Source organism: Phlebotomus papatasi, chromosome 3, assembly GCF_024763615.1.
Source record: "Phlebotomus papatasi isolate M1 chromosome 3, Ppap_2.1, whole genome shotgun sequence".
Taxonomy (NCBI): domain Eukaryota; kingdom Metazoa; phylum Arthropoda; class Insecta; order Diptera; family Psychodidae; genus Phlebotomus; species Phlebotomus papatasi.
In genome coordinates, this window is record NC_077224.1 from 42079288 (window position 1) to 42106246 (window position 26959).

The window sequence follows — 26959 nt, forward strand, 5'->3', positions numbered from 1 at the left end:
GTATCCCATGGGGCATAGGATCAATACCTTACGACTTAAACTTTTTATCTAAGTGTACTACCCCCTTCTTCTTCCCATTCCTCTTTTTATTATCCGTTATACAAAAAGATGACTTTTCCCATCATAACTCCTCTATGAAAAGAAGTAAAATACTAATGTCTATTCAATAATTTTATTGGTTTCTTCGGTAGACGCAACACGGACCATCTTTGCCCATTGTCCTCTTTATGAAGTGTGCATTTTTGCATTCTTTGACCTGTTATCTCGATGGGAGATCAAGTAAAAGTTCCACAAAATATAGGAATTGGGATACTCACCTTTATTTTGAGACAATCATTCAACAATTCTTATCGTTCGACAATTCGCTGAGAATTGCACCTTGGGGTTCTCGCGTTGGAAGTCATGCATTGGGTGTCATTTGTAAAGGGAATAAAATAGTACGATAATTATTTTAATCGTGTCGAGGCCTAAAATCAAGTTTGTGTTGACTAAAAACGGGCTACGTCAATGGCAAGCGGACTTGACGTTATCAAATCCCCTTGTTCCGCATGGAAACGGATAAACACACAAGTGAGGGGTGGTGATAGCACGATGATGTATAAGGAGCAAATCAACTTCTTTTAAGCCTTAAGGGGTTACATGTGTCTCTCAGGTCAAAAAATAGGCTTTTTTCTGATAATAATTTATTGTGTCGAAAAAGTTTTAGAAATTCCAACTTTTAGGATAAGAATGAGTAACTTTAGAACAAAATTACAAAAAAAAAATTAGAAATATTTTGAAAATTCGACTGTTGGTAGCTGATTTTCGGAACCATTCCTCGAAAAACAGACTTTGCGGTAGGCAGGATTTTTCCCAATAGGTTCATCTGAAATCAAAAAACCGAATATACTCTGTTAGAGGATTAGTTGGACCAGGATATTTGAAAAAACAAAATTTGGAATTTTGGCAAAAGTTTTTGTAAAAAAAAAATACTAATTTTACTGATTTTTTAAATGGTTCTGATTAAAGGAAGTGCAAATCCTTCATTCAAACAGTAGATAATACTTCTCAAAATAAGTATACAAAATTTCAGAAAGATCTGTTCAGTAGACTCTGAGTAATCTTGACTACCGCATTGTAAAACGATGTTTTGAGAAAAACGCGTTTAAAGTTTTATAACAATATGCGCGCGGACGGAATGCATAACTAAAACTGCTCTACCTCCGAGAGTTTTACTCATATTGACTTGAAATTTTCAGAAAATATTTTTCAAATGTTATACTATAAAATAAAAGAAAAATGATTTTTTTGACCTGAGAGACCCATGTAACCCCTTAAGGGGTTACGTAAGTCAAGAAAACAAAGAAAGAAAAAACATAATCTTTTCTCTGATTTTTTCAGCATAATAAAAAAAATTGTTTAATTCAAGCTCTAAGGCATTAAAAGTACAACATTTAAACTATATTTTCTAAAATTTTCATTAAAAAATTCAGCCATTGAGACCTGTTTTTGGATTTTTTTTTTGAAAAAGAAAACATACTTTTTGATGGACAAGATCTCTTGGAAATTGAGGAATTTGTTCATCTAAAATCTAAACACTAAACATTTCCTGTTAGCTGAATAGTTAAACTAGACCTTGAACGAAGGATTTTAATTTTTATTTGATTATAACTTATTCTATAAAGATGAAACATGGCATAAACTACATCTAAAGTGATATTTTTCTGTATATGAAATTCTCCCAAAAATTCAAATTTAATTTTTTTTCAAAAGCTTTCGTTGAACAAGTAGTTTAACTCAGATAGCAGGAAATATGTGATTTTTGGATTTCAGATGAACCATGTCCGAGAAATCTTATCCACCAAAAAGTATTTTTTTTCCAAAAAAAAGTCTCAGAAAATCAAGTGTCAATGTCTTAATTTTTAAAATTTTAAAATGAAAATTTTAGAAAATATAGGTTAAATGTTGCACATTTATATGCATAACAGCTTAGATTAAACAAATTTTCTATTTATTTTGAAAAAAAAGTAGAGAAAAATATACAGATTTTTTTTAACCAACGTGTAGTGTAACCCTTTAAACATAAAGGCCTCTACACACTAGAGAAATTTATGTCCATATTGAAGAGTTTTTCCTACACAAGCGTAGGGGCTTTTCTTCAATATGGACATAAATTTCTCTAGTGTGTAGAGGCCATAAGTGAATAAGAATAAAAAGCAGACTTGACTCTAGATAACAGAGATAATATTATACGAATTATATTTCGCATATTTATACGTTAACAAATGAGTATATTCCTTGACATTTTCTTTGTCTTATCGAATTTATATTAAAATGAAATAAGATAAATTTTTAAAATTCGAAGGATACTGTCTGAAATATCCACTCCGGGCTCCAATCCCTTGCTATGGCACTGGCGTGATTACGACAGAATCACACCTACTTTTACAAGTTGTGCTCATAATTTTCTCAAACTTTCCAATGTAATGTAATTGCTTGAGAATATGTGGTTTGTTCTTAAAGTTCTCATTGATGTTTCTTTTATGCAAAATTCAAACTTATGTTTAAATTCTTATTTTGCACAGTTTTCTTGTAAAGTATTCATAAGTATTAGAGTTTCAGGTGCACCTCATTGCATGAAAGGGACTTTCTGATTAGTTTTAATCTTGTAGAAATGGAAATAGAGAAAAAAAACATAAATTCTGTATTAAATGCAAATTTATATAGATTTTTCTCCAAGTCAGTCATTAGTTCTCTTCTCCAGGAAACTTTCTGCAGAGATTTTTTCTGCTTTGGTTCAAATGGAGAAAAGAATGAGAACACAAGGGAATTACTAGTAAAACTGGATTAAAAGTCTACTTTTGTACTATCGTTGTACATATATTGGTATTGAAGCTTTATCTGCTAGTCATGGTATATGAAAACTTTAAACATATCAGATTGTCGAGAATGTTGGGTTTTCTGTCTGAGAGGATGGGCTCTTGAAACAATTAACATTCCGCTGTGGTGCAGTTGATTAAATACATACTATTCCAACTCCCACACGATTATCTAATTCAAGGGAACTCCAGCGGATTGAAAACATCATGAGTTCGCCAATATTGTCCCACTTCACGGAAACAATTCAGGGTGTTGCAACAATTCGAGCGTACAATCAGGAAGCTCGTTTCATGGAGATTCTCTTTAGGCGCATGGAGGCCAACAATGTGGCATTTGTAATTTTGAACACGAGCAATCGTTGGCTGGGAATAGCACTGGTAAGTGTTTCCATTTACTCGTCCTTTGACACCTTTTCAGATACCAGCTTCACTATCTATGCATGGGTCAGGCATATCGAATGGCGGTTATTTCCATTTAATGAAAATGCCTAACAATGGAGAACCCTTTCACGCTGAGTACTGGGTGAAAAAGACGGAAATTGTTCAGCGAGATTAATAGTATTGGGCTCTCTGCGATCCTATGCACATTAATGGGGTCAGCAGCTGTTCTAAAACCATCTACACAGTTATTTTTTTGCAAAAGGAAATGCTTAAAATTCTAGTTACTAGATGAATTTCGGTCAATAGGTTGATTTAATGATAATTGAAACACGGAAATGACCTTTGGTTTCTTCTCCTTTACTTTCTCAAACCTAGAAAGTTTGAGAAAGTAAAGGAGAAGAAACCAAAGGTCATTTCCGTGTTTCAATTATCATAAAATTCTAGTTCTTCAAAAGTTATAAGGGTTAAATCTATATAACCACCTTTCTATTGGTCAATTCTGATCTCTTCTGGTCAATAGCATCTTTAGGTTTATTGTTCGATGAACTGACAGAATTCAGAGTTTGGTCTGATTGGGGTAGCTGATACTGGATTATTCCCTTCCAATCCCACCAAATACACGACAAAATCTTCCTTGCCGTTGATCCTGCCTTGATAACCATATAAGCTACCTCACAGTTAATGATACCTGAAACGTGTGATACCGTGTTCCAAGATACAACTTCATTTTTGGCCCTACAACGCTTTAAAAATTCTTTCTGTCTAAAAACTATTAATTTGGAACCACATTACTAAAAAACGAAAGAACAAAAAACGGTTTCCCGACTTTCATAACATTTTTTCAAGTATATTTATTTTTACCAGGGTGGATGAACTTCTACTTCCGAGAACTTATTCAAACCAATTCTTCTATACATTTTCTGGGCGTTAAATCGTTATTTCTTTAAATACTTCAGTTTTCTAGGATTATATTGCAAGCCTATTGGATTTATGTCCTGTATTATGTCTTTAGCAAAAAATCAAAATCGATTTCCTTAATATTTCGGAATGTCCGACTTGCACCACTTGTACCCGGATGAGTTTTTTCGTTTTTGAGAATCAAGGAACTTATTAGAAGTTAACGCCATGTTGTTTTGTCAGTACGTTTGGTTTTGACGTACCTGAAGTGAAAATCACGGAAGATCTTTTGAAAGTATCCCTGTTTTGACATTTATTTATCTCCGGAATAAAAAATTAATAACAATGAAAAAAGTCATCTTTAGTGTTCACTCAGATGAGAGTAATATGATATGAGTAATATGTTTAAGAAAAAAATATAATCTAATGTGATAAATGGCTCCGTTCAGTAATAACCCTTCTAAGAGACAAAGCTACTCCAAAGCCAAGCCAAACCCATTCGAAAATCCACCGGAAACCTAAAGTACAAGTTCAAGTACTCGCCGTTTTAGCGTTGATTGTTCTGCCATTTCGAATTTCGATATTCTTGACACTTCAATCGTCAACACAATGTCAACAACAGTGTGTAAACGTTTGCTGCAAAAAGTGAATTTTTCCTCTCGTTCAGTAATAACCTTCCCGATTTGAGAGCTCTCTCCGGTTAAGGTTTTTCCTTTACCGATTCGAAGGTATATGAGAGAGAACTTATCTAAAAACCCGTTGGAAGTTCGAACGTTTAAACCGACGACTTACACAAAAGTGAGCAAGTTCATCAAAAGGACATTTATTTGAATGAAATAACATTTAAGAAATTCTTCCATCCTGAAATTCCATAAAAATTAACTTTTCGCAGTAAATTTTTGCAAACTGTTGTTGACATTGTTGACGATTGAAGTATCAAGAATATCGAAATTTGAAATGGCAGAACAATCAGCGCTAATGCGGCGAGTATGTGAACTTGCACTTTAGGCTTCCGGTAGCTTTTCGAATAGGTTTGGTTTGGCTTTGGAGTGGCTTTGTCTCCTCGAAAGGTTATTACTGAACGGAGCCAATGTGTATTCAAAATTTCAAGAGACACTAGTGGTCCCTTTGAAGAATCAAATATAATCCATCCTTTTGAAAAGGTCCAAATATGATCCAATATAATCCTTTCATTTTTATCAGTGAACGATTAGATATATTCTCATGAAGTTTTTGGTGAAACCTTTACCGTGGAGTACCCTTAAAAGTTGAAACCATCTTCTCATTTTCACATATAGTGGAGACTGTGGCAGTAGTAAACACAGGGGCCTCTCGACATTTCATTTTTCCATACGTTTTTGCATAGAGACACTGAAGACTATTGGCAAGTTTTTTCCTAAAGAGAATTGACTTATCAGTCTGATATATTTCGAAATCGTTCATAAAATGCTATCTAAAAATACATATTTCATAATGTTCGCCGAAATAATACAAGAACTACGAGCAAATTTGTTTAAGTCGCGGTGCAATATCTGCAACATTTTTACAAGGAAAAGTGAAAAATATCTTCACTTTTTATTAGGCTTGATAGGCCCCTGAGTAAACATGTGGTAAAAATGTTATTAGAGGCCTCACAGAAATGTGACATCGATATACATTGGATACCTGGATACATGGGGGTATAGCGGGAAATGAAGAAGCAGACCGCCTGGCGGTTGCGAGGGCAAGGACTCCCTTCATTAGTCCAGAACGTTCTGCAAAACGTTGCGGAATAAATTTAAAAAAAAAAAATATCAAGATCTGCAATGGATTTAGGAAATTTAAAGGTCGAAACTTTATTGTCGTTGTTATGGAGAATTGTGTGACCAAATTGATGAAATGTACTGCGAAAAAATAACTGTGTACACACTGCCATTTGGCAAAATTGTGACCCGAATCCGTCGTTTGGTCTCTAAAAGTCGAAAGCGTTCCTCTCATGAAGCCATTATTAATTTCTAGGACTATTTGGGCGGAATTATTGTCTTTCTCGCCATAATAACCGCATTGTTTACGGCGCATATTTACGCGGAAACAACTCTCCCGTCAATGGTGGGACTGGCCATTAACTACACCCTCTTGGTTCCGATTTATTTGAATTGGGTGGTAAAACTTCTGGCTGACATGGAAATGTATGTTGGTGCTGTTGAACGCATTGAATATTACATTAAAAACGGAAGTCCCGAATGTACAGATGTTTGTAAGTTATTGCATATTTATATATATATACGATTTTAAATGTGCAACAGTATTTGTGGTATCCGACATTATGTTTGCATGTCACTGCATTCCCATACTCATATCTATTTCATCATTTACCATGTCCAACACAATATCGATATATTGTCCTTCTTTTCGACTTTGCTGACGTCCTAACGTCTTTCGATATATCCTTTTATTATTACATGCTACAGCATTCTCGAGCATGCTTCTCGTGTTCTCTAAAAGAATGACGAGAAGAAAAAAAAACCCTTTCAAACTCTTTGGCTTCTAACATGCTAAAGCCAATCATCTGCAATGTGGCATGCTTCTTAGCCTTCATGTCGCCTCACATTATTAATATTTTGCCATTAAATGATTTGTCTTTTCATTGCTTAGATAAGCCAGTTCCTATATCTTGGCCCCAGAGAGGGGATATTGTCTTTGAGAATGTCTCATGTCGCTATGGAACTCAAGAGAAAGATATCATCACAAATTTGTCACTCAAGATTCCTGCCGGACAAAGGGTGAGTTTCAATATTCTTTGTATCAAATTTAAAAGGAGCATATCTTGTCATTTCCATTAACCAGTGTCGTAAGAGTATTTCGATATTTTTTAAGTAGTATTTCGTCACTTGAATTAGCAATTGTAGTAACTTCCTTATGACCTATATTTTTTTTAACAATACGGAAATACACAGACTATACAATAATTGCTTTTATATATGACGAGTAAAATACGACTATTGATGATTTAAGGCTAAGTGGTACAGTTACAGATAAGGGTAAGTTTGTTTGAAAATGAATATCGCCTTTTTAGGAGTTAGGACAAATTTTCATTTTTATATCTTGACGAAGGAGATATACTGCGATATTCTTCTAGAAAATTACCAACTCAAATAATACTGACTAATTTAGATAAGGAAGTTCAAGATCGCGTTTGTAAAAATACCATGCTTTAATTAATAAAAGTTGCATAAATAATAAAATCGTTATGCAAATATTATAAAACTATTTTTTTTTCATTTTATCGTAAATTATTATTAAGAATCTTACTGTTAGTTTGGAATAAAGAAACATGTTATAGGGGAACTGTACCGAATTTCGGCCAGCTTGTAATTCCGGCCACTTCTTTTCTACGTAAATTTTCATTGTTTTAGTTTTTGAATACTCAGAGATTGTACAACGCAAAAAACAAGAAATGGCGCTTTGACGAACGAGATGATATGAAAAAGACTGTCAGAATTCGGGATATTTTTATTTATTTTAAAATGTAATTAATTTAGAAAAAAAACGATAAGATAAAAACGAAAAAAACAACCTAGGGGAAAGCCGTCTACCTTTGAATGCGGCAGCCTTTGAATGTTTCAATTTTTCTCTTATTTCTCAAAGCAAAAATTCTATTTTGTAAACTATAGTTAATAGGGGAGACTGGGGCAAAAAGTCACAAATTGAAAATTTGAAAATTCAATATCTTCCAAGATAAAAGAGATAGCGGCTTAAAATTTTTTCCATGGATGGTCTCCATAGACCTTCTTCAAAGTCATAAGTTTCTTAGAATTCGAACAAAGATTTCAGAAAATAAAAAATATTGAAATTTTTAGGCCTATTTTTAAAATGTTTTCCTTACAGAAGATATCAATTTTGACCTACTTATTTTCCAAAATTGATGCACTGGTGAATATTTCCTAAATGATTTGGACTCTTTGAATACGAAACCACTATCTATTTTGGAAGTTTACAAAGATTCTTTGTTACAGAAATCCTTTTATTATAAATGACCACTTGGGGTAAAAAGTTACAAAAGGTATGGAGCAAAATTAACAAGGACCGAAGCAATTTCTGATGTCTCACGACGACAAGAAACGTCAATACCATGTATCGCAACTTGTTGTTTGTATTGGTCAAACGATTTGCAGTCTCTTGTGTGTTTTTACTAAAATTGCTTGAAAACCGTTTTTCTCGTTCAGATAGAGAAAACGGTGTTTTACAAAGGTGTAGAGGAATAAATTTCCTATGAAAATATGTCATATAGGTATTTTTTTTAATTTACGGAAGTCCGTAATAAAGCAAATCAAAATATGATAATATCCCATACCTGGTACTATTTTCCCCTGCATTTTTGAGAATGGTCACAAAATTACCTTTTAGAAAACAGCTCGATAAATGTGTTTCCTTTTACAATAGAAGAAAATGACTTTCACAAAGTTGTAGAGCAGTAAATTTCCTATAAAACTGTACTAATTAGAAATTTCTGGGGCGCTATGGTGTTGCTTGTAAAAAACAAGATATCCGTTTTGTGACTTTTTGCCCCAGTCTCCCCTACTATTAACTATTTTCTATTAACTTCGATTAGCAAAATGGTATTTTTGCTTTGAGAAATAATAGAAAAATTGAAGCATTCAAAGGCTGCCGCATTCAAAGGCAGGCTACTTTCCCCTACTCTATTATTAATATGTAGGACGTAATCTAATATGCAGAAATTTGGTACAGTTTACCGTAGATCTTTTTAGAACATCTCTGTTTCCTAAAATCCAAAAAATTCCTATTTCTAAAATAATATCTAGAAATTGATTAATTTTTTAGACTAAATTCTGGTTCATGGAAGTGACAATGTTATCAGATACTTTATTATTTTACAGAATGCCTTTTTTTTTACAAAATGCCTTTCAATTACAAAAAAAAAACAAAATAATGCCATCTTTGAATTATGTAATTGTAATTTTTTTCCATATTTTGTGAGCTCTGTAAGATTCTTTACAATCTCATTTGGAGTGTTAAAAGTTACAAGTTCGAAAAAAAGTTTATGGAATTTGCACCTATATTATGTTTTTTTTTCCTTTACATTTAAATAATATAGTTTGTTTTCAAATAAAGGATTTACAATTTGAAGTTGTAAATCCTTTATTTATGAAGTTGTAATTGTTTTGCATATAAAATGCTTCACATTAACGACAGAGAATGAAGAGTAATTTTTTTTTATTTATCCATAAAACTAACTTTTTGCTTATATTAATATCCAGTTCACATATCCATTAACATTCCCTTGGTGCACTTAATGATTACAACTGTTTTACGCGTATTCACCGGAATTATTTTGCAAAGTTTTTCCTGCAATATATTTCACTTGAATGTAGCCAAAATCGTTTCATGGACCAAAAAAATAAATAGTAAATATAAATTTTGATTATCTGAAAAAATCGTTGGGTTTTTGGCAAAGGCATCAAGAGGGATGGAACTGCCAGAAGCAATTAAAATGCACAACCCATCAATTTCGCAGTGTAAAAATTTTGTTGGAATATTTATTGGTTTTTCACTGGGGTTTAACCCCTCGAAATGATTTTTCTTGCTGAGTGATTTTTCATTAAGTGTTCTCTCTCTCTCATCTCTTTTACGGGATGGTCAATGGCTGCTATTTCGCATCCTTGTGCATCCGTAAATTTGATGATGTTCCTGCGGCAGATTGGAATTTGCGGCCGGAGCGGAAGTGGCAAGTCATCATTGGCATTAGCGCTTTTTGGTGCCCTAACCATGAGTAGTGGGCACATATTGATCGATGATGTGAGCATTGCTGAAATCCACGTGGACGAATTGCGGTCACGCCTCTCGATAATCTCTCAGGATGTTGTCCTGTTTCGTGGCACTGTACGTGATAACTTGGATCCACGTGGCCACTTCAGTGACATCCAATGTTGGAACTGCTTGGAGATGGCACAGATTAAGAGCCTGATTCAGTCGGATCCAGCTGGGTTAGATGCGCAGTTGGAGGAGAATGGATCGAATTTCAGTGTGGGCCAGAAGCAACTGTTTTGCCTGGCCAGAGCTGTGCTAAGAGGGTCAGTTTGTCTGATTCTAGATGAAGCTACCAGCTCTTTGGATCCCTTCACTGAACAAACTTTGCTTCAAGCAGCAAATGCTGCTTTCCAGGGACGCACAATAATCATGATCACTCATCGCATCAGCACTCTTCTGACCTATGACCGCGTCATTGTTCTCGAGGGTGGGCGTATTGTGGAAGAGGGATGCCCTAAGGTGCTCAAAGAGAAGCGCGGTAGCAAATTTGCCAGTATGCTCCAAAGCTCATATCACGAAAGCACATAATTTCATCTTTGGCTCTTCCTCACGACACCAAGTAATCAGATTTGTGCCATAACTTCATTTGACTTAATATAAGGCATGTTCTCTTATTTTTTTTCTGTCGTCACATCCAACCCCACATTAATACACACACTGTATTATGGGGTTACTGAAGGAAAATAAACACACCATGTCATTGGGAGAGTGGTAGTCATATCCCCGGGATCAAAGAAAATTTCTCAAGAGTTTTATGACGATGCCTCCCGGGTAATCGATTTTTGTCGCCTCCGCAGAGCAATATGAGCACAGTTTTACATCAATTGAGATTTTATCATGAAGTAGAATGCAAATTAGATATTCAATGAATTATGAAAACATGGCACGATGCCCAGCAGAATTGCCCAAAAATGGCTAGAGACAATTTAATAAAAACTCTGAGATTTCCATAGTTCATTGGCCAAAATTTTCTAGCTATCTTGCTGCGGGGCTTTTACTTAAAATATTCATAGTTCATATAGAAGTTAATTGCCATAAAAGTTTCAAATTCTCAACTCTCTAGTTGGAGTTTTTCCTTACAAAAGCCATAATGGACAGCGTTAGATTCGGTATAATGCTGAAAATTTTCAATGACACTTTTGGAACACCAAATGTGCCAAAAGTTTACTTTTTAAGAAGTTGTTTTAAACACTTAATGGTATTTTAATTTACACTTCGATTATGTTGATTGTATCTGAAAATTGTATTAGAGTACAATGGGGCACTTTTGAACAGATTCAATTTTTGTATTTTGAAATTTCTACATCATTCCAAATATCGAAGAAGATAAGGAAGTCTAGGAAAAGGAAGAAGAAGTATAGCAAAGACAGAGAGAGAATGTCACATCTTCGTAGTGCTTCTTTTTAATCATCTGAAGTATTGAGCAAATTTCAAAAATCAAAATTAGATCCTGTTCAAAATTACCCCAATTACTGATTTTAAAGAGGTCCGTGGAGCATTTTGAAATATAGTGTTAAGAATAAGAGTTAATAATACCACATTTTTGCAACGTAAATAGGGGAAACTTATGACAAAATTACATAAAACTGTTATTTCGAAGATTCCGGTAAGACCAGAGTTCATAATTAGACTATTCTTGTAGAAAGTTTAACGCTATACAACTTTGATAAAAACCGTTCTCCTCTATTTCTAAAACAAAATGGGTTTTCGACCCATTTTGTAAAAGTTGATCAAAATGTTGCCTACACACTGAGAAAAATCCGAAAAAGTTAAAATAACATTCCGGAAATGTTAATTTTACCCTGCAGTATTGATCCGAAATCGGTGTAAATATTACCCTTTTTGTGTGTATTGGGGGTTAAAGTTATAACCTTTTTCATGTTAATTTTACGCTTAAAGTGGTGTAAAATTAACATGAAAAAATGTTGATATATTTTTACACCTAAAAGGTGTTAAAGTTACGAGGAAAAAAAGTTAATCGCACCCTCTTTTTTTTCTAAGTGCAGTAGCAGGGATAAGATAATGCCCATTTCAATAAGAGTGAGTGAGATCTAGATCTAGTCATCTCGCTCATTCTCATGGGAAATTTTGAAAACATGTTTACAAACAAAAGTTATTGTGCGCTGGTCATAAGTTTTCGTTATTTTGATTTCGTAAACGAAAAAATAAACCCTTTGACATTTTTTAAAGGAAATTTATTTCTCTGAAACTTTGTTGAAGACCATTTTCATTTTAATGGTGGTTTAATTAAGTTGGTCAATATTAATAATTTTCTATAAGGGCCTCTATACACTAGATAAATTTGTGTTCATTTTGACGGTTTTTCCTATGCAAGTTCAGGCAATTTGTTTAAATATGGACATAAATTGCTCCACTGTGTAGAGGTCATAAGAAAAATATTCTTAAACAATGATCAAAATTTTAATTTTGTTATTTTTCAAATTCTTTGGTTGAATAACTTTCCACATTTAAAGAGAATAAGTAGGAGAAAATGCCCATCTTTCGCACAATCCCAAGCTTCATAATAACAAAATTTTTCTTACGTTTCTAATTCAGAAATTTTCAATAAATATGATTCCACAATATATTGTAAGGACTGGACATTTTCTCCTAGTTTTTAGAATATGGATGCGATGAGTCACATTTATTGAGAAACATAGAAAATATTTAGTCATTACGCAGCTTGGGATCGTGCGAAGCATGGACCCTTCCTCCTAAGGCTATTTATGGTTGAAATTTTAAGCCTTGGTCTTAAGTTGAAAAATATCGCATTTTGAAATTTTCAATTTGTGACATTTTGTCCTAGTCTATTCAAATTCTGAGTAGTAAAGTAACTTTTAATAAATAAATAGAAAATAAACAAAAAAAATTGTCAGATATTAGTAAAACCTGTTTTAAAGAATACCGTGAAGTCAATTCTGTAAGAATGTAAGAATATGCGAAATAATAAAAAGCGATAAAAATAATATACATTGTCTTTAGTGTCTTTCTGTCTTGCCTGTATTTCAAATTTTGTGACATTCCAAGTAATAAATTATTCCTCTGACTCAATTTTGACCGATTTCTGATGAAAGGTACTCTGAAGTTACTCAATAAGCACTCTGATATTAATAAAAACTGAATAAACTACTTTCGATACAAATCGGTTTAAAAAAATACTCTGCTATTGAATAGGTAGGAAAAACTCAAAATTATGTTATGTATTCGGAAAGAATTTTAGTTCTTGGACTCTCGCTAGATGAATCACCAGACGTGTTCAGTATTCTTCTATAATAGTCACACTATGCAAAAATCTTTTTAAATATTTATTTTTAATTTTTGTTTAGATAAATTTACTATCTAATACCACATAAAAGATTTGATCAAGAGTTCTGACGTACAACTTTTTATTTTATAAAATATTTTTGTGCATTTCTTAAGCTAGAATCTCACTTTTTTACGTAATTTTTTCTGAAATTGTTCTTATATAAATCACAATAGGGGAAAGTGCCCATGCTTGATACCATTAAGAGCTTCGTAATGACCAAATTTTCTATGTTTCCACAATATATATATGTGACTCATCGCAACCATTTTTTAAAAGTATAGGAAAGTAGCTTAAAATATATTGCGGAGTCACGTTTATTGGGAAACATAGGAAAAAATTATTCATTACGAAGCTTCCAATGATATCAAGCATGGGCACTTTCCCCTAAATTAGACTTTACCAGAAGTTTTTAAATAAGTGAATTCTCTCATCTGTTTGCCGTTTGCTAAATCTCGTAACTTTTAAATAAATTGTATTGCATTATATAAAATGTTTCTTAAGATGGATTTTCAGCTTGTGACTTTTCTCGATAAATTTGAGCATGGCACAATTCGTAATTGTATGTAAAATAGTTTTCAGTGAGTACCTTTATAAATCGATTTTTGGGATTTACATTTTATGTGCTTCATTTATTTCCTTTTCTTCGCTTTTACAAAGGAAAGTTTTTAGGTTGTACGACATGACATTTTGTGCATAGAAACCAGTGATTTCTATTCCTTATTACCTTACCTTATTAGGGTTTTTAAGGTAAAAAAACTTTACAAGGATTATTTTTCAAGAAATTTTAATTAAAAACGGATTTATTTTGTAATATTTTAAGGTTTGGAGCTTATCAAAATCATTTTAAATGTTTTGTTAATTATTACAGAAACACACTGTTTTTTTAGGCGAAGTTTCAAATTCATTTTGTTTAAGGACTTTTATTGAATTGTTCCTTCCCATTTTGTGTTTATATTGTATAACAACCATAACAACACAAATTTAATTTTATTTAGTAGTGTTTTATTTCACTTTTCCCCACCATGTTATTCCATTTTAAGAATTTCCGCATCTGTATAGGGGAAGGCCTTCAGGCTTCGTGGAGTAAAATAATAAAAAATAGAGTAAAAGTAATAAAAAATAGAGTAAAATAATAAAAAAACATTTCATTTTTTTTATTATTTTAATGAATTTTTCATATTATATGGCAATATATTTTATTGCTAGTCTTAAGTCAAATATTTCCCGAAAAAATAGGTTAGATTCATTAAAGGAATAAGTTAAAAAATATGATGAAGCCTGAGTGTGTGCGAAACCTGAAAGCTTTCCCCTTAGGGGAATATAGGCATGGTTTGCACAGAGTAAACCTTCAAACGATGCGAATTTTCTCTTTGTTTGCAAAGAGCTGACCTAGCATTTCTCATCTCGTTTCATGAGCTTAATAATGATCTATCTTATGACTAAGAAATGACGAACTTGCTCTTTGCAGACAAAGAGAAAATTTGCGTTGTTTGAAGGTTCACTCTGTGCGGACAATGCTAACAGTTCCCTATAACTTAAAATGCACCACAGTATTAGTTTCATTTAATATCAATAAATTCAATGACATTACAATAAACTGTTTATTTTATTATTTATAAAGAGATTGACTATATATCTTGCAGCAATTGAATAAATATCTATTCTTATATCTTAATTCTTTTCATTGAAAATCAACATTAAGCTTGAGATAGCGCTAGCAGAACCACGAGTTTGTTTGCTTTCATTCCGAAAAGTAAACAGACGAAGGGTATTTTGGCATAAAAATACTATTATATATGTAGATCTGCAGAACCCAATAGACTGGTAAGCAGAAAAAACGTAGCATGAGGACAATGTTGACTTTCAACTGACTCCCGTTTATTCATGTTTCAAATATCATAACTCATGGTTTAATCGTTTACCTCCCGAATGTGTAGAGCTAATAGACTGAGGGTCGGAAAAAATTCTTTGCTAAAAAATACATATATAGATATTCAAAAGCGACACTACCCATAACATAAATTTAAATTTAATCAGTTTTTCATTCAAAATTCATGAAGAAATCTTACTGGCTTTTTTTGGAGGAACGTGCCTCTTCAACGTTGTCAACAGCAAGAAAGAAATATTAGAGAAAAATTTTATGAAGAATTATAATTAAATTTCACGTCTGAAATACTACTGTATGGTAAAATTGAAATATGGATCTAAAATTAAATTGTTTAGGGAGGAAAAATACTAAAATATTATGGTATCAGCAACACTTTTATAATTTGAACAAATCGCTAAACAATTAAATTGCTTCTTCTATGAAGGGGAAATGGGTTTCCAACACGCACTCTATCAGGGAGCAGTGAGGAAACTATAACGGGAGGAAATACCCATAAAACCTAGATAGTATGTCTGACTTGTCATACTTTAGCTGTGATTCTTCAGCAAACTTTAGTGGATCAAGGTCAACTGTATTTACGGAAATAAGTAGTTGGTAGTTTGAAAATTTGCTGCATTAAATTTCATTTTGCATTAGGATTCAGGACTTGAACCTAATACCATAATTAGTGTTCCAAATAGGTAATTTTTCCTATAGGGTCTGACTGGTTTTGATCAAAACTAGGTGAAAAAAGATAAAATAGCATTAATTAGATAAAACTAATATTAGATGAGGCGTTTTAATTTTAAACTATTACCATGTTATGTAAGCTCAGCTTATTTCACCGATTTATTTCAAAGAGAAAACGGTAAGTAAAAAGAACCATTATTAGATCGTGTTTTAGTTTTTTTTATTGAGCAAAATGGAATATTTTATTGAACAAAATTGCATTTTGACTAACCATTTGTAAATATTTACTGACTAAATAGGTTTTAATCCATTTCTTAAGACCCTTGATGTCACACACTCTATAAAAGATTGTTAATATTTTTCGATATTCGTATCGACATTTTTTTGTCTTTTTTTAACCCTCTAACGGGAAAGACCGCCTCCAGGCGGTCTTCACAAAAATCACATTTACAGCGACAATAAAGGTTTCATTTATTTAAAAGTGCTATAGTGTCTTCGGTAATAGTCTTATAAACATCTCTTGAAAGTTTGAACTCATTTTGACTCTTCGTTTTGTTGCTATTCCCATTTTTGTGTGACAGGTCAGAGAATAAGCAACAAAAAATATTTGTGCAAAAAAACTCACTTCCAATTTCTATAAAAATACCGATTTAAAGTTATCTGACTAAAATAAATTTATTTTTTACTGAAAGATATGTTATTCTACTTTGTATATTTCATTTAAAAAATTTGAAAAAACTAAAAATGTTAATTTTAGAAGCAAAAATAGTTTCAAAAAATTTTTATATTTTCTCACCTAGCGCTTAAACTAAAAAAGATAATGAAGAATGGATGGTTTTTTCGACTTTAATGGATCATAATTATCCTAGAAAACATTGTTTTATAACTTTTTTTCGCATATTAAAGAAAACAACGTTAGAGGGTTAATATAAATTAAAAGAAAATGTATAATGTCGTAGACGTCGTAGAATAGTACAAGTTGTACCAATCTCACAATAGTACCAATTGTGAGATTAAAATAACCGAGTTCTTAGAAAGCGGGCACAGTATAGTACTACTTGGTGGTGGTGGCCCAACAATGATTCTCTTGTTAAGGGTGTGTTTGTACGGTTTGAACTTCCAGCTGAAGAACAACAGATTGTCTTCAAGAGCGTTACGCAAAGGATGGCATGAGTGCTCCCTGCTCATAGTCTTATGCCCATTGGAAGGTAAGCTCACTATATGGTGGCAAAGATGCACACTTGCACACCCTTCACCTTCCACTCACTCAGAGGGCTAACCCTAGGGACAAAGGCACTCTGTGTACCCAATCAGTTTTTAGGGATTTTAAATAACGGCCGGGCCTTTAGCCGCGGAACCGATACACGTCTTAAACTAAAAGAGTTCTAAATTTTTATTGTTCTGAATTAGCAATTAGGAGAACGTTCCTTACAACTTTTTTTTAGATCTAGGGTCCGGTCTTAATGAATTGATTTGATTTGATTTATTTTCGTCTCTATTTTCTCCCCACCTTTTTTTCAAAGCATTTTTCTAGTCTCACTAATAGCTATACATTTTTAGTAGAAATAGATAAATTCTAGTAAATTTAGTACATAAAATTTGGTTTTGATGAAAAAATAACTTTAAAGAATTGTGTTGAATATACTGAAAATAAGTGAGATTGTTAAGAATCTCACCTAATATGGCAAAGTAGTCTCAATTCGAACGTATATGCCTTCGAATAATGTTAGTTTTCTTTTTTTTCAGACTTACACATTGCTATTAAATATTAGTTAGCATGAGCGTTCGAAGGGAGAGTACCCAAGAAGCAAAATAGCTGCCTTATAGAACCAAGTATTAGACAAGCCTTTTAGTGCACTTTTAAAAGATTTAAAATAAAAATTTTCTGTGGAAATTCCTATAGCAGCTCTTCAGAACTTTAAGAGTGTGCCACTTAACTTATAGTAATCCCAAAAATGGAAGCAAGATCGTTATAAGTAATTAAATAGGTTTTTGGTTCTATAGTGCCTTACTTATGGAATTCTATAAGACTATTTTAAGAAAAAATTGCTGCTTGGATACTTTGCTCTACTGAAATATTGTAATTTTTCTTGAACATAGCGTAGTATTTAGACTACAACCAATAGAAGTTCCTCAGAATTGACACCTTGGATTTAGGTAAGTCAGTTACATCTATTCTAAATCAATTGTAATATCTGTGAAAAATTTTTGGCAAAAGTCATCTTGGAAGAAAAGGGGACAGAGTAAATGGTTAAGTGAAGCATGTGGAGAGATGTATTCTTCAACCCCTCTTGTTCTAACACAACTTTTAGTAGAATAACTTCGAGAGTATTTCTCCGAATGAAGCAAAACTGTTTCCCTAATATAACAAGAGGAAAATGCTACATTTGAAGGCAAATTTCAGCAACTTGTTAAAAGTGTTGTTAAAATACTATTTGGGAAAAGGCCATTCCACAACGAAATTCTGTTTGTATAAAACACATTGCCCAATATCAATGGATTGTCTTGCTATATATGACTGCGATTTGGAATTGTAATATGAAATCAATACCATTTGGAAGACCCTTTCCTTCCTTCTTATTATGTAGTATGGCTTACACCATTGTAGTACACATGGTTTCTCTCACAAAATGTATTTTGTACCAACTTGGAGCGTTTTATATAAAATGTTGTACAAAATTTACAACATTGGAATAACAATCACATAATTCTAAGCTCTGGAATCAGGGGATGGGGTATGAAGTGATAGGAAGTTGAATGGTAATTTTTGGGTGTCTTAATATGGGGGATGGTCTTGTTATTATCTGGAGATACAATTTTCATAATTGTAGGGAATTCATAATAATTTTAAATAATTCAATTGTAGACAATTTTCACAATTGCATACGGCGATTGCTGGCAGAAAAGATGTCTCTCTCACGGATTATAATATTTAAATTTATGCGAAATGGCACTCGTTTTATTCAATAGCTTCGTCTTGTCTTTTGTGCCTCTTTATCTATGCCCATTAAAGTCTAAGATATATAGAGATTATTCTCGTCTTGAAATGCTTTTTTCCCGTTTCTGGTGAAGGAACTTGAGGGAAAAAAATAAGATCAGGATTTATTAGCCAGAGGGTGAGTCGCATTTTAAAGCACTCCAACATTCACACATATGCAAGCAAAAAGAGCTGATCGTGTGAAATGCAAGGCACCTCTTTAGACGTGTCCTGAATATTATGAGGAAGGGTATATGGCTTGATAAATTGGTGTAGTGGCGTGTGGTGATAATTACAAGTAAATTTTCTTGTCAATTGGGATTCCTGTGGAGTTTCAACTTCATTAATCATACACGTAAAGTGCTTTGTGTGGAGGCACATCACATTCAATATATCAATATCAGATGTGGGATGGTACTAACTCTATTAGGACGGATGATCCCCATATTCTTTCCGGGTGCTGTTGTTAATCAATCGACATTGTTCAACTCAGCATTGTCAGAGGTTCCAAATATTGCTTTAAGCAGACAGTGATTTTATGAGGGTTAATTTTGTTTGTTTTTTATTGTAAAAATGTTGAGGACATAGACGAAAGCATATAAACGGAAGCATATTGTGCGATTTTAACATTATTAAATATGTTTGAGGCGTTACTTATAGCCTCTACACACTAGAAAAATTTATGTCCATATTGGAACAAATTGCCTATGATTGTATACACTAAGAAAAAAAAGAGAGTGCGATTAACATTTTTTCCTCATAATTTTAGCACTTTTTAGGTGTAAAAATATATCAACATTTTTTAATATTAATTTTACACCCTATTAAGGGTAAAATTAACATGAAAAAGGGTAACTTTAACTCCTAATACACCTAAAAAGGGTAATATTTACACCCATTTTGGATCAATACTGCAGGGTAAAACTAACATTTCCGGAAAGTTATTTTAACTTTTTCGGATTTCTCTCAGTGTAGGAAAAAATTTTCAATGTGGACATAAATTTCTCTAGTGTCTAGAGGTTATTAGGCGCATATTTCATCCACGATAATACAATTGAATCATTCCTTTAGAAAGTTTTTCTAGATAAAAGGCTAAAAGTTATCTTGATAGTTTATTTTTCAACCGATTTGATACTTTTTTGGCTCGTTGGTAAGGTCTTGGAATTTTTGACAAATCTAAATTTGTTCCAATCTAATACAAACTGGTTATGAACATATAGCAATATTTTTCCGGTAAACTTTGAAACTGATTCACATAAAGCAAGTCTTTGCGAAATGCTCGTGCTCAAGAAGCAGTCTATTTATATATTTATTCTTGTTGAATTTTCTAAAAAAGGCGTTATAGAACTCAAATTCTTGTAAAAATATTCCAGATTACTACAACCTTCTATTTTACGATTATATACGTATATTACATTAAGAAGAAATAACTTCAGGTAGTCAGGAAAAATTATTTTGTCTATGGGACACGGGTGACCAAATCGTTCTTAAAGGGTTAAGACCTTCTACAGGAATTTCAATACAAAATCTTCGTCATAAGCCTTTTAAAGGTGTATTAAAAGACTTGTCAAAATTTTGGTTCTAAAGGTCAAAATAGTTAATTAGGATGATCACCAAACTGTATGAATTTCTTACATTAAATATGTTTATTAATGTAGGTAAATTATAGGAAGCTACTTTTCCGATATTGAATGTAATGCAGGTACCATACTGGAAGTTTACCTAGTTCCCTTATGTCTCGAAATCCTAAAAAGCAAAGTTAATGCTGTTTCAAAATTGGATTATTTGCCCTTAATATATCTAATCTTAAATAAAAATTTTCCTAAAAATCTTACTTGATAAGAAATTAAACAAGTATAGAGCCATATAGCTAAACCTTAGGTATGAAGCCTATATAAGGAATGAGTTGAAGCATAACGCAAAGCTGGGACGATTTTTGACGCTCTTTTTGAAAAAATACCAATATATATCCTTATTATCACTTGGCGCGTCGTCTTGAAGCTTAACAAAACCATACACAGAAAAAAATATTTTGTAAAAATGTTCGTAAATGTTTGTGAATTCCTATAGGGAAGTTACGAAATGCTCGTGAATCGTATAACCCACAAACATGTTCGTAAAAGTTTGTACTTTTTTTCACAAACATTGTTCGTAACATAATCATTTGACGAACATTTTTTGTACTTTTACAAACTTTTGTTCGTAAATGTTCATAAACACACAAAAAAATGTTCGTAAAATTTTGTCATTTGTTCGTAAAAGTTTGTTTTCCTGTGAAAAATTTTACGAACATTTACGATCAAATGACAAAATTTTACGAACATTTTTGTGTGTTTACGAACATTTACGACAAAAGTTTGTAAAAGTACAAAAAATGTTCGTCAAATGATCATGTTACGAAGAATGTTTGTGAGAAAAGTACAAACTTTTACGAACTTGGTTGTGGGTTATACGATTCACGAGCATTTCGTAACTCCTCCATAGGAATTCACAAACATTTACGAACATTTCTACAAAATATTTTTTTCTGTGTAGAGATTTCAAAAATTCAGTACTTAAATTTCTATTTAATACTTGTGTCTGGTGTTGTGATTTAAAATCATAGACTTCTTTCCCATAGTTATTAATTTAAAGTATTTGTTTAATTATCCAATTAGATTACTGCTTGTAATAATATAATATGTAGTACTTCGTAACCATGTTGATTGCCTTTTCAGTTGTGGTCTATTGGCAATTTAGAACAAATTTTAATGGTCCATTCAGTGGTATTTTGTGTTTGTATAAATAAAAGCCTTGAAGAATAAATTCCCATTTGATGCCTGTCCTTGGAAAGAAAATTTTATTACACTTCGACTCACGTAATGAAATTGATATTGAAAATCATTTATATGGCTGACGAGTCTGTCTTTTGTTGTTAGTAAAGAAAAAGTTGATGATGTGATACTCATCAAAGGACATAATTTGGAGGGTTTCTCTGGAGATGACTTGAGGATGGAAGAAAAACCAAACACATGATATTTCCGGGTCGGTTTCAGCAAATTTTTGGCAACAGACTGTGGATTTGGGCTAGTTTCTAATTAGCTGGACAATACCAAGGGCATAATTTCATTATCAGTCGGACTTCTAGGGGCACAAACACTCCCAAGTTATATTCTATTTAACCCTATCTTGCCTCGTATAGGAGTATAATTTAATATACAACAACATTTATCGACTTAATTATGAAAGTCCTATGTGAAAATGTTACTAATGTTACAAATTATGGTATAAGGTTTATAGTCAGTGTGGCAAAAGTAACCCCAAGAAACATTTTCTTCACAATTTCAAATATTCTGCTTGGAGATATGACTTCTGTTGTTGTTTTTTTCCAAATTTAAGAGACAAACAATGCTATTCGAAATTCTTTGAATTATTGAATTATTTTTATTGGTAGAAAAAAATTACTCATATATCGATTTGTCAATAGTGACACCTATTGCATTGGTTTCATTAGGTTAGACGGGGAAATTTGGTACCTGACTATTAGGGTCTTATGCAAACTTATGTACACAGTTTCCGATTCAACACTTTCGAGGCACTCGTTCGTGTTTTATAATTTCCAATCAATTGTCAATACGGGTCCCAGTCAAAATATCGAAAGCCAAAATCTTGAATTCTTAAGCCATTTAGTCAATGTACCAGAAATACTTGAGATAGAATGTTCATATTTTGGGATTAGTTTCCTACAGATTAATAGATGATTTTTTTGTAAAGAAATAAATTTTATCTATTATAGGGGCGCGGGGATTCGCCCTCAAACACACGTCTTAACGGTCACTGAATTTAAATTCTGTGCATTAATTCATTACAAACTCTGTTGCTTTAGATAGAGTAACTATCTAAGAAAACAAATTGGCAACTAGAATTCAAATCAGGAAAGAGGAAAGGGATCAATTTTACCAAATTCGACGGGATGTCGAATTTTCCGTTCGCCATTTTGTAGCAAAAATTTTGCATTACTTTGTGCGAAGCGAGAAAAGAACAACTAAATGTATTCCCATCTCTGTCAGACTATTTTTCCCAAGTAATTGAAGGACTAAAGTAATTAAAAATTCATTCCCGATAGCAATTCGGATAAAAATTGCCCAGGAATAAATCATCTAAAATCACTCAATTTGCGTATGATGTATAATACCATGGTAAGGAATGGGTTAAAAATGTCATAGCTACTCCCACGATTGCACCCGCGATTGCTGGAGGCAAAGGGAAATTTTCTGTGTCTTGGGAAATCATTCTAGACATTATCCTGCATATAATTTCATCCCTTTCAGGATTTTGAACATTCGGGATTTTGGCTTTCGGGATTTTTGAATTTTCGGGATTTTGGCTTTCGGGATTTTGGCCTATTCGGGATTCCGGCTTTCCGGATTTTGCCGTTCGGGATTTTGGCTTTCGGGATTTTGACCGGGACCCGCTAAAGGTAATAGTTAAACCGTGGATTGTCTCACAATTTTCTAAGAAAAGTAGGTCGACTAAAATCTGATTGCTGACAACAATAACTGTCATAGATCAGATAAATTCAAAAAATGCATTCAATATATTGTTAAAGATTACACTCACTTACCAAGTATACGGTCCATTCGACAATTTTTTAACTCAGTCGTAAGCTGAAACCACCAATCCTAATCCTTGACTTCTGCTCAGGAACAAACTTAAAGTAAAACAATACGAAAAATATTATTCAATTACTATCGGTACTTAACCAATTCATTTCCGTTAAAGAGTAATGCAACCGGATTCTAAATTTCAATGCATTTCCAAAAAATGTAAATTGAACCAAATTGGTTTAAAATTGAGCCCTCTAAAGTGATAGACGTCTGACCTTCAATTGGAAAAAGCGGATTATATAACTTCTCTTTCTCCTTGAGTTAGAGCAGTAAAATTATATAGGGGAAACTGGGGCACCACTAAACACGGGGTAGCACCAAACACTGCGATTTTTTAAGGCATTATAGGGATGCTTGTCCACTGAAGAAATTGTCGATATAGTCCAAGTAGTTTAGAACTAAAAATTAGTGTTTGGTGGTACCCCGTGTTTGGTGGTGCCCCAGTTTGCCCTATGTTATATGTAATTTCGCAAGGAATATTTTTCATTCCATTTGAACTTCAATTTTTCAAATAATATTCATTATATAATCGTTTTTATAAAATTTTTTAAAGAAAATTTTAAATTGCTTCTCCTAAATAGTTAGCCTTTTTTGCTTCTTGGGTAGTATCATTGGATTATTGTTCTAAATCATGAATTGGGAAAAGCTCTTGGGTTAAATGCATATAAATATAGTTTATATTGAAACAATTGACCAATATTTAATAATCTTTAACGTCAAGTATTATTATTGACTAACTTATATTTAATGCTGAAAGGATGGTGGAATAAATAGAATAAATCGTTAATAAAATATTTAATTATATGCTTAAGGGGGAATTTTGTGTGTGGTGGCAATCTCTCTCGAGAATTCCCTATGTATGGCTGTTAAGCAATGGCTTTTGTTTCCTCCTATTATCTTCCCTTCGCGAATATATAGCTAATAAATTCGAGTATGAATTTTTTCCACCCATAATAACACCACCCACCCTCCATCCAGTATATGTTCACATACCCAGTAGGAATGATTAAATGCTCACCACTTCGTTTACCCCCATTTGAGTAGATTCTGGGTTTCGGATGTGAGTTGGGAAAAATTTTAGCTATTCCAGAAGTTCAGATGGTGGTGTCATATTTTATTGGTGCGTAACCAAGAGAAAATTGCCATCATCTGTGTGCTGTTGCGTATATATTTTCCGTAAATAAGCAACATCATCAGAATACATTTCGTCTAGTCGATCCCTCTTCTTGGCCCATAAACCATGTATTATGTGTGGCAAAGAAGAGAAAAACCCAGCTATTGCTAATAAATAGCCACCTTGTGGTAATGAATGTGATACTTTCCCTATACAATCTTTTTTACTTCCGCTTTATTTGCATAATGTTTGTCTTAAAAAAAAAACAAGTAAAGCCAATTGGAGAAATTTTGGGCATTTTGGCAAGTCATCAGAGTAAGAAAAGTACCAACACTACGGAGGAATTTAATTAAAGAACAGACTTTTACTGTTTCACAGATTTTTCCACAAATGCCATTTCATTCTAAGCCTTAAAAAATCTTGAGGAAGAGGTGTTGAAGATATTTTCCATAGAACAGATGACAAAAATATTCATAAATCTATCTATGTTTCCAAATACAATTAAACAACCACTTATACTGACTTTGCCTCGTTTGTTGATTTTCCTGAATTTAATAAACTAATATTTGGACACGTGTTCCACTGTTTCATAGAAATTTTGTTAAAGAATAAATATTATTCAACTTTATTCTCTAAAACTTTGACTTTGTCTTGCTAAAATTCTACAGACGTAAATAATTTATTGAAAATTTTAATTATTTTTGATTTTTCATGAATGTTCTTACATGACTGACATATACAACCTGAGAAAGAGGTTTTCCCGATTTTCCACTGTTTTGCACTGAAGGTTGGACATCAATGCTAAGACGGTGGTGGATACAGAAAATTACACATCATCTCATTAAAACGGAACTTCGATACCATTGTTGATGAATAAATCTGTCTATCTATCTTTTGGTTTTATAGCGAAAAGAGATTAGACAAGTTAAATTTTAATATATAATTTTTTTTTAAATCTTCAAAAAGTGAAACTCACTTTCGGGAGCTCTCACTTGTCGGGAGCTCATCTCCATGCAATACTGTGTCTATCTATTGCATGGAGATGAGCTCCCGACCCTGTTTTGTCCATAGATCCCAGTGTAAGCAGTGTACGAGCTTAAACCTTACGTGTTTCTTCCCCATCATTTTATACCTGATGAAGGGGACACAGATTCCCGAAACGTCGTTTAAAATAAAAATTGCAAGAGACAAGACAGGTCTTTTCCGTTCACCACTTGTTATATATACGGTTATCTAATTTAAAAATGATAATGTGAGTGATTTTCAAGTTCGAAGTTTGACCCTATTTTGAAACAGTATTTAGTAATCCTATTTGGAATTATTTCTAGCAATAGTAACATACTCATCCCGAAAACAGTTCGATCATTTTTGTAAGAAGGATCCCTCAAAATATTTCGATACTTCGAAATCTGATTTCCGTATTATTATAATGTAATTTTACTTTTGTGACATTTTTATGGATTAATATTAATTTTTAGAGCTATGTGAAGTCCTGGCAAATTTGAACTAGTTCTAACCGGTGTGTATCTGAAATTTATTTCTTTAACTTATATAACTTTGGTCGTGCTAAGATGAGATTTTATGAGCCGCTTTAAAACATTTAAAACTCGATTAATATCAAGTCATGAGAAAACGTTTGCAAAATGCTCAAATTTAAATTTTTTCCTTAAAGATAATCACATTATTTATTTAGAATAATCGTTATTTAGCGATCCAGAGCATACAAAGTGCTCATGAGTAACAGAATTTCGTAAAGTTTTCTCCCATACTGCTCTATTGTTATGCTTACCAGCTCATAGATGTTTTCAATCGATTCGGATTGTTTATAAATTACCCAAGTAAGAGATTAATCATAATTGCATTGTAGAAGTTTTCGGCTAGTGCGAGGGAAGTTTTACACTAATTGATTTCCAACTACATTGCTTAGCGAGACTGACTTATGGTCCTTTTCGGAATAAATGAGGTGCAAGACTAACTGAAATTACTATGAAATTCCCCTTTGATGTAATATAAATTAAATTTATATAAAAATTATTTAAAAATCATAGCCGGTTCATTATCGAGTTATGATTTGTTGAAACTCATTCAAGCTTGGTCTGGTATTCCAAAACCGAAAGAAATCTGTATCTATCTATTTCAAAGATTCTACTAAAATATGATTCTTTACAGGATGAGAATTCTATTGCTCCACAATTGCTCTTTAATTCAATTTAGTCAGTATAAAACCAAATTTTGTCAGTGAAAAGCCTAAGTCATTGGGAAAGGATAATGGAAAAGTCTTCTTTCTCATTGCTTAAGCCTTTAAGGACGAGACACTTTATACGGACTGAATATGAACAATAAAAATGAAACTGGTAAACATAATCAGTGATAAGTCTTACATCTTACCTTGGAAAGTGCAACAGAGTCTGACT

General features: G+C 32.7%; 1 protein-coding gene across 1 annotated transcript in view; it reads left to right on the plus strand.

Moving 5' to 3' along the window:
• Window positions 1-11290, plus strand: part of LOC129805689 (ATP-binding cassette sub-family C member Sur) — a 67381-nt gene extending 56091 nt beyond the window's left edge. The window contains exons 15-18 of the mRNA XM_055853771.1: window positions 3041-3236; window positions 6135-6372; window positions 6771-6898; window positions 9834-11290. Coding sequence (XP_055709746.1) covers window positions 3041-3236; window positions 6135-6372; window positions 6771-6898; window positions 9834-10472 — 1201 coding nt within the window. The 3' untranslated portion in view covers window positions 10473-11290. The remainder of the gene's footprint in view (window positions 1-3040; window positions 3237-6134; window positions 6373-6770; window positions 6899-9833) is intronic.
• Window positions 11291-26959: the final 15669 nt, after the last annotated feature.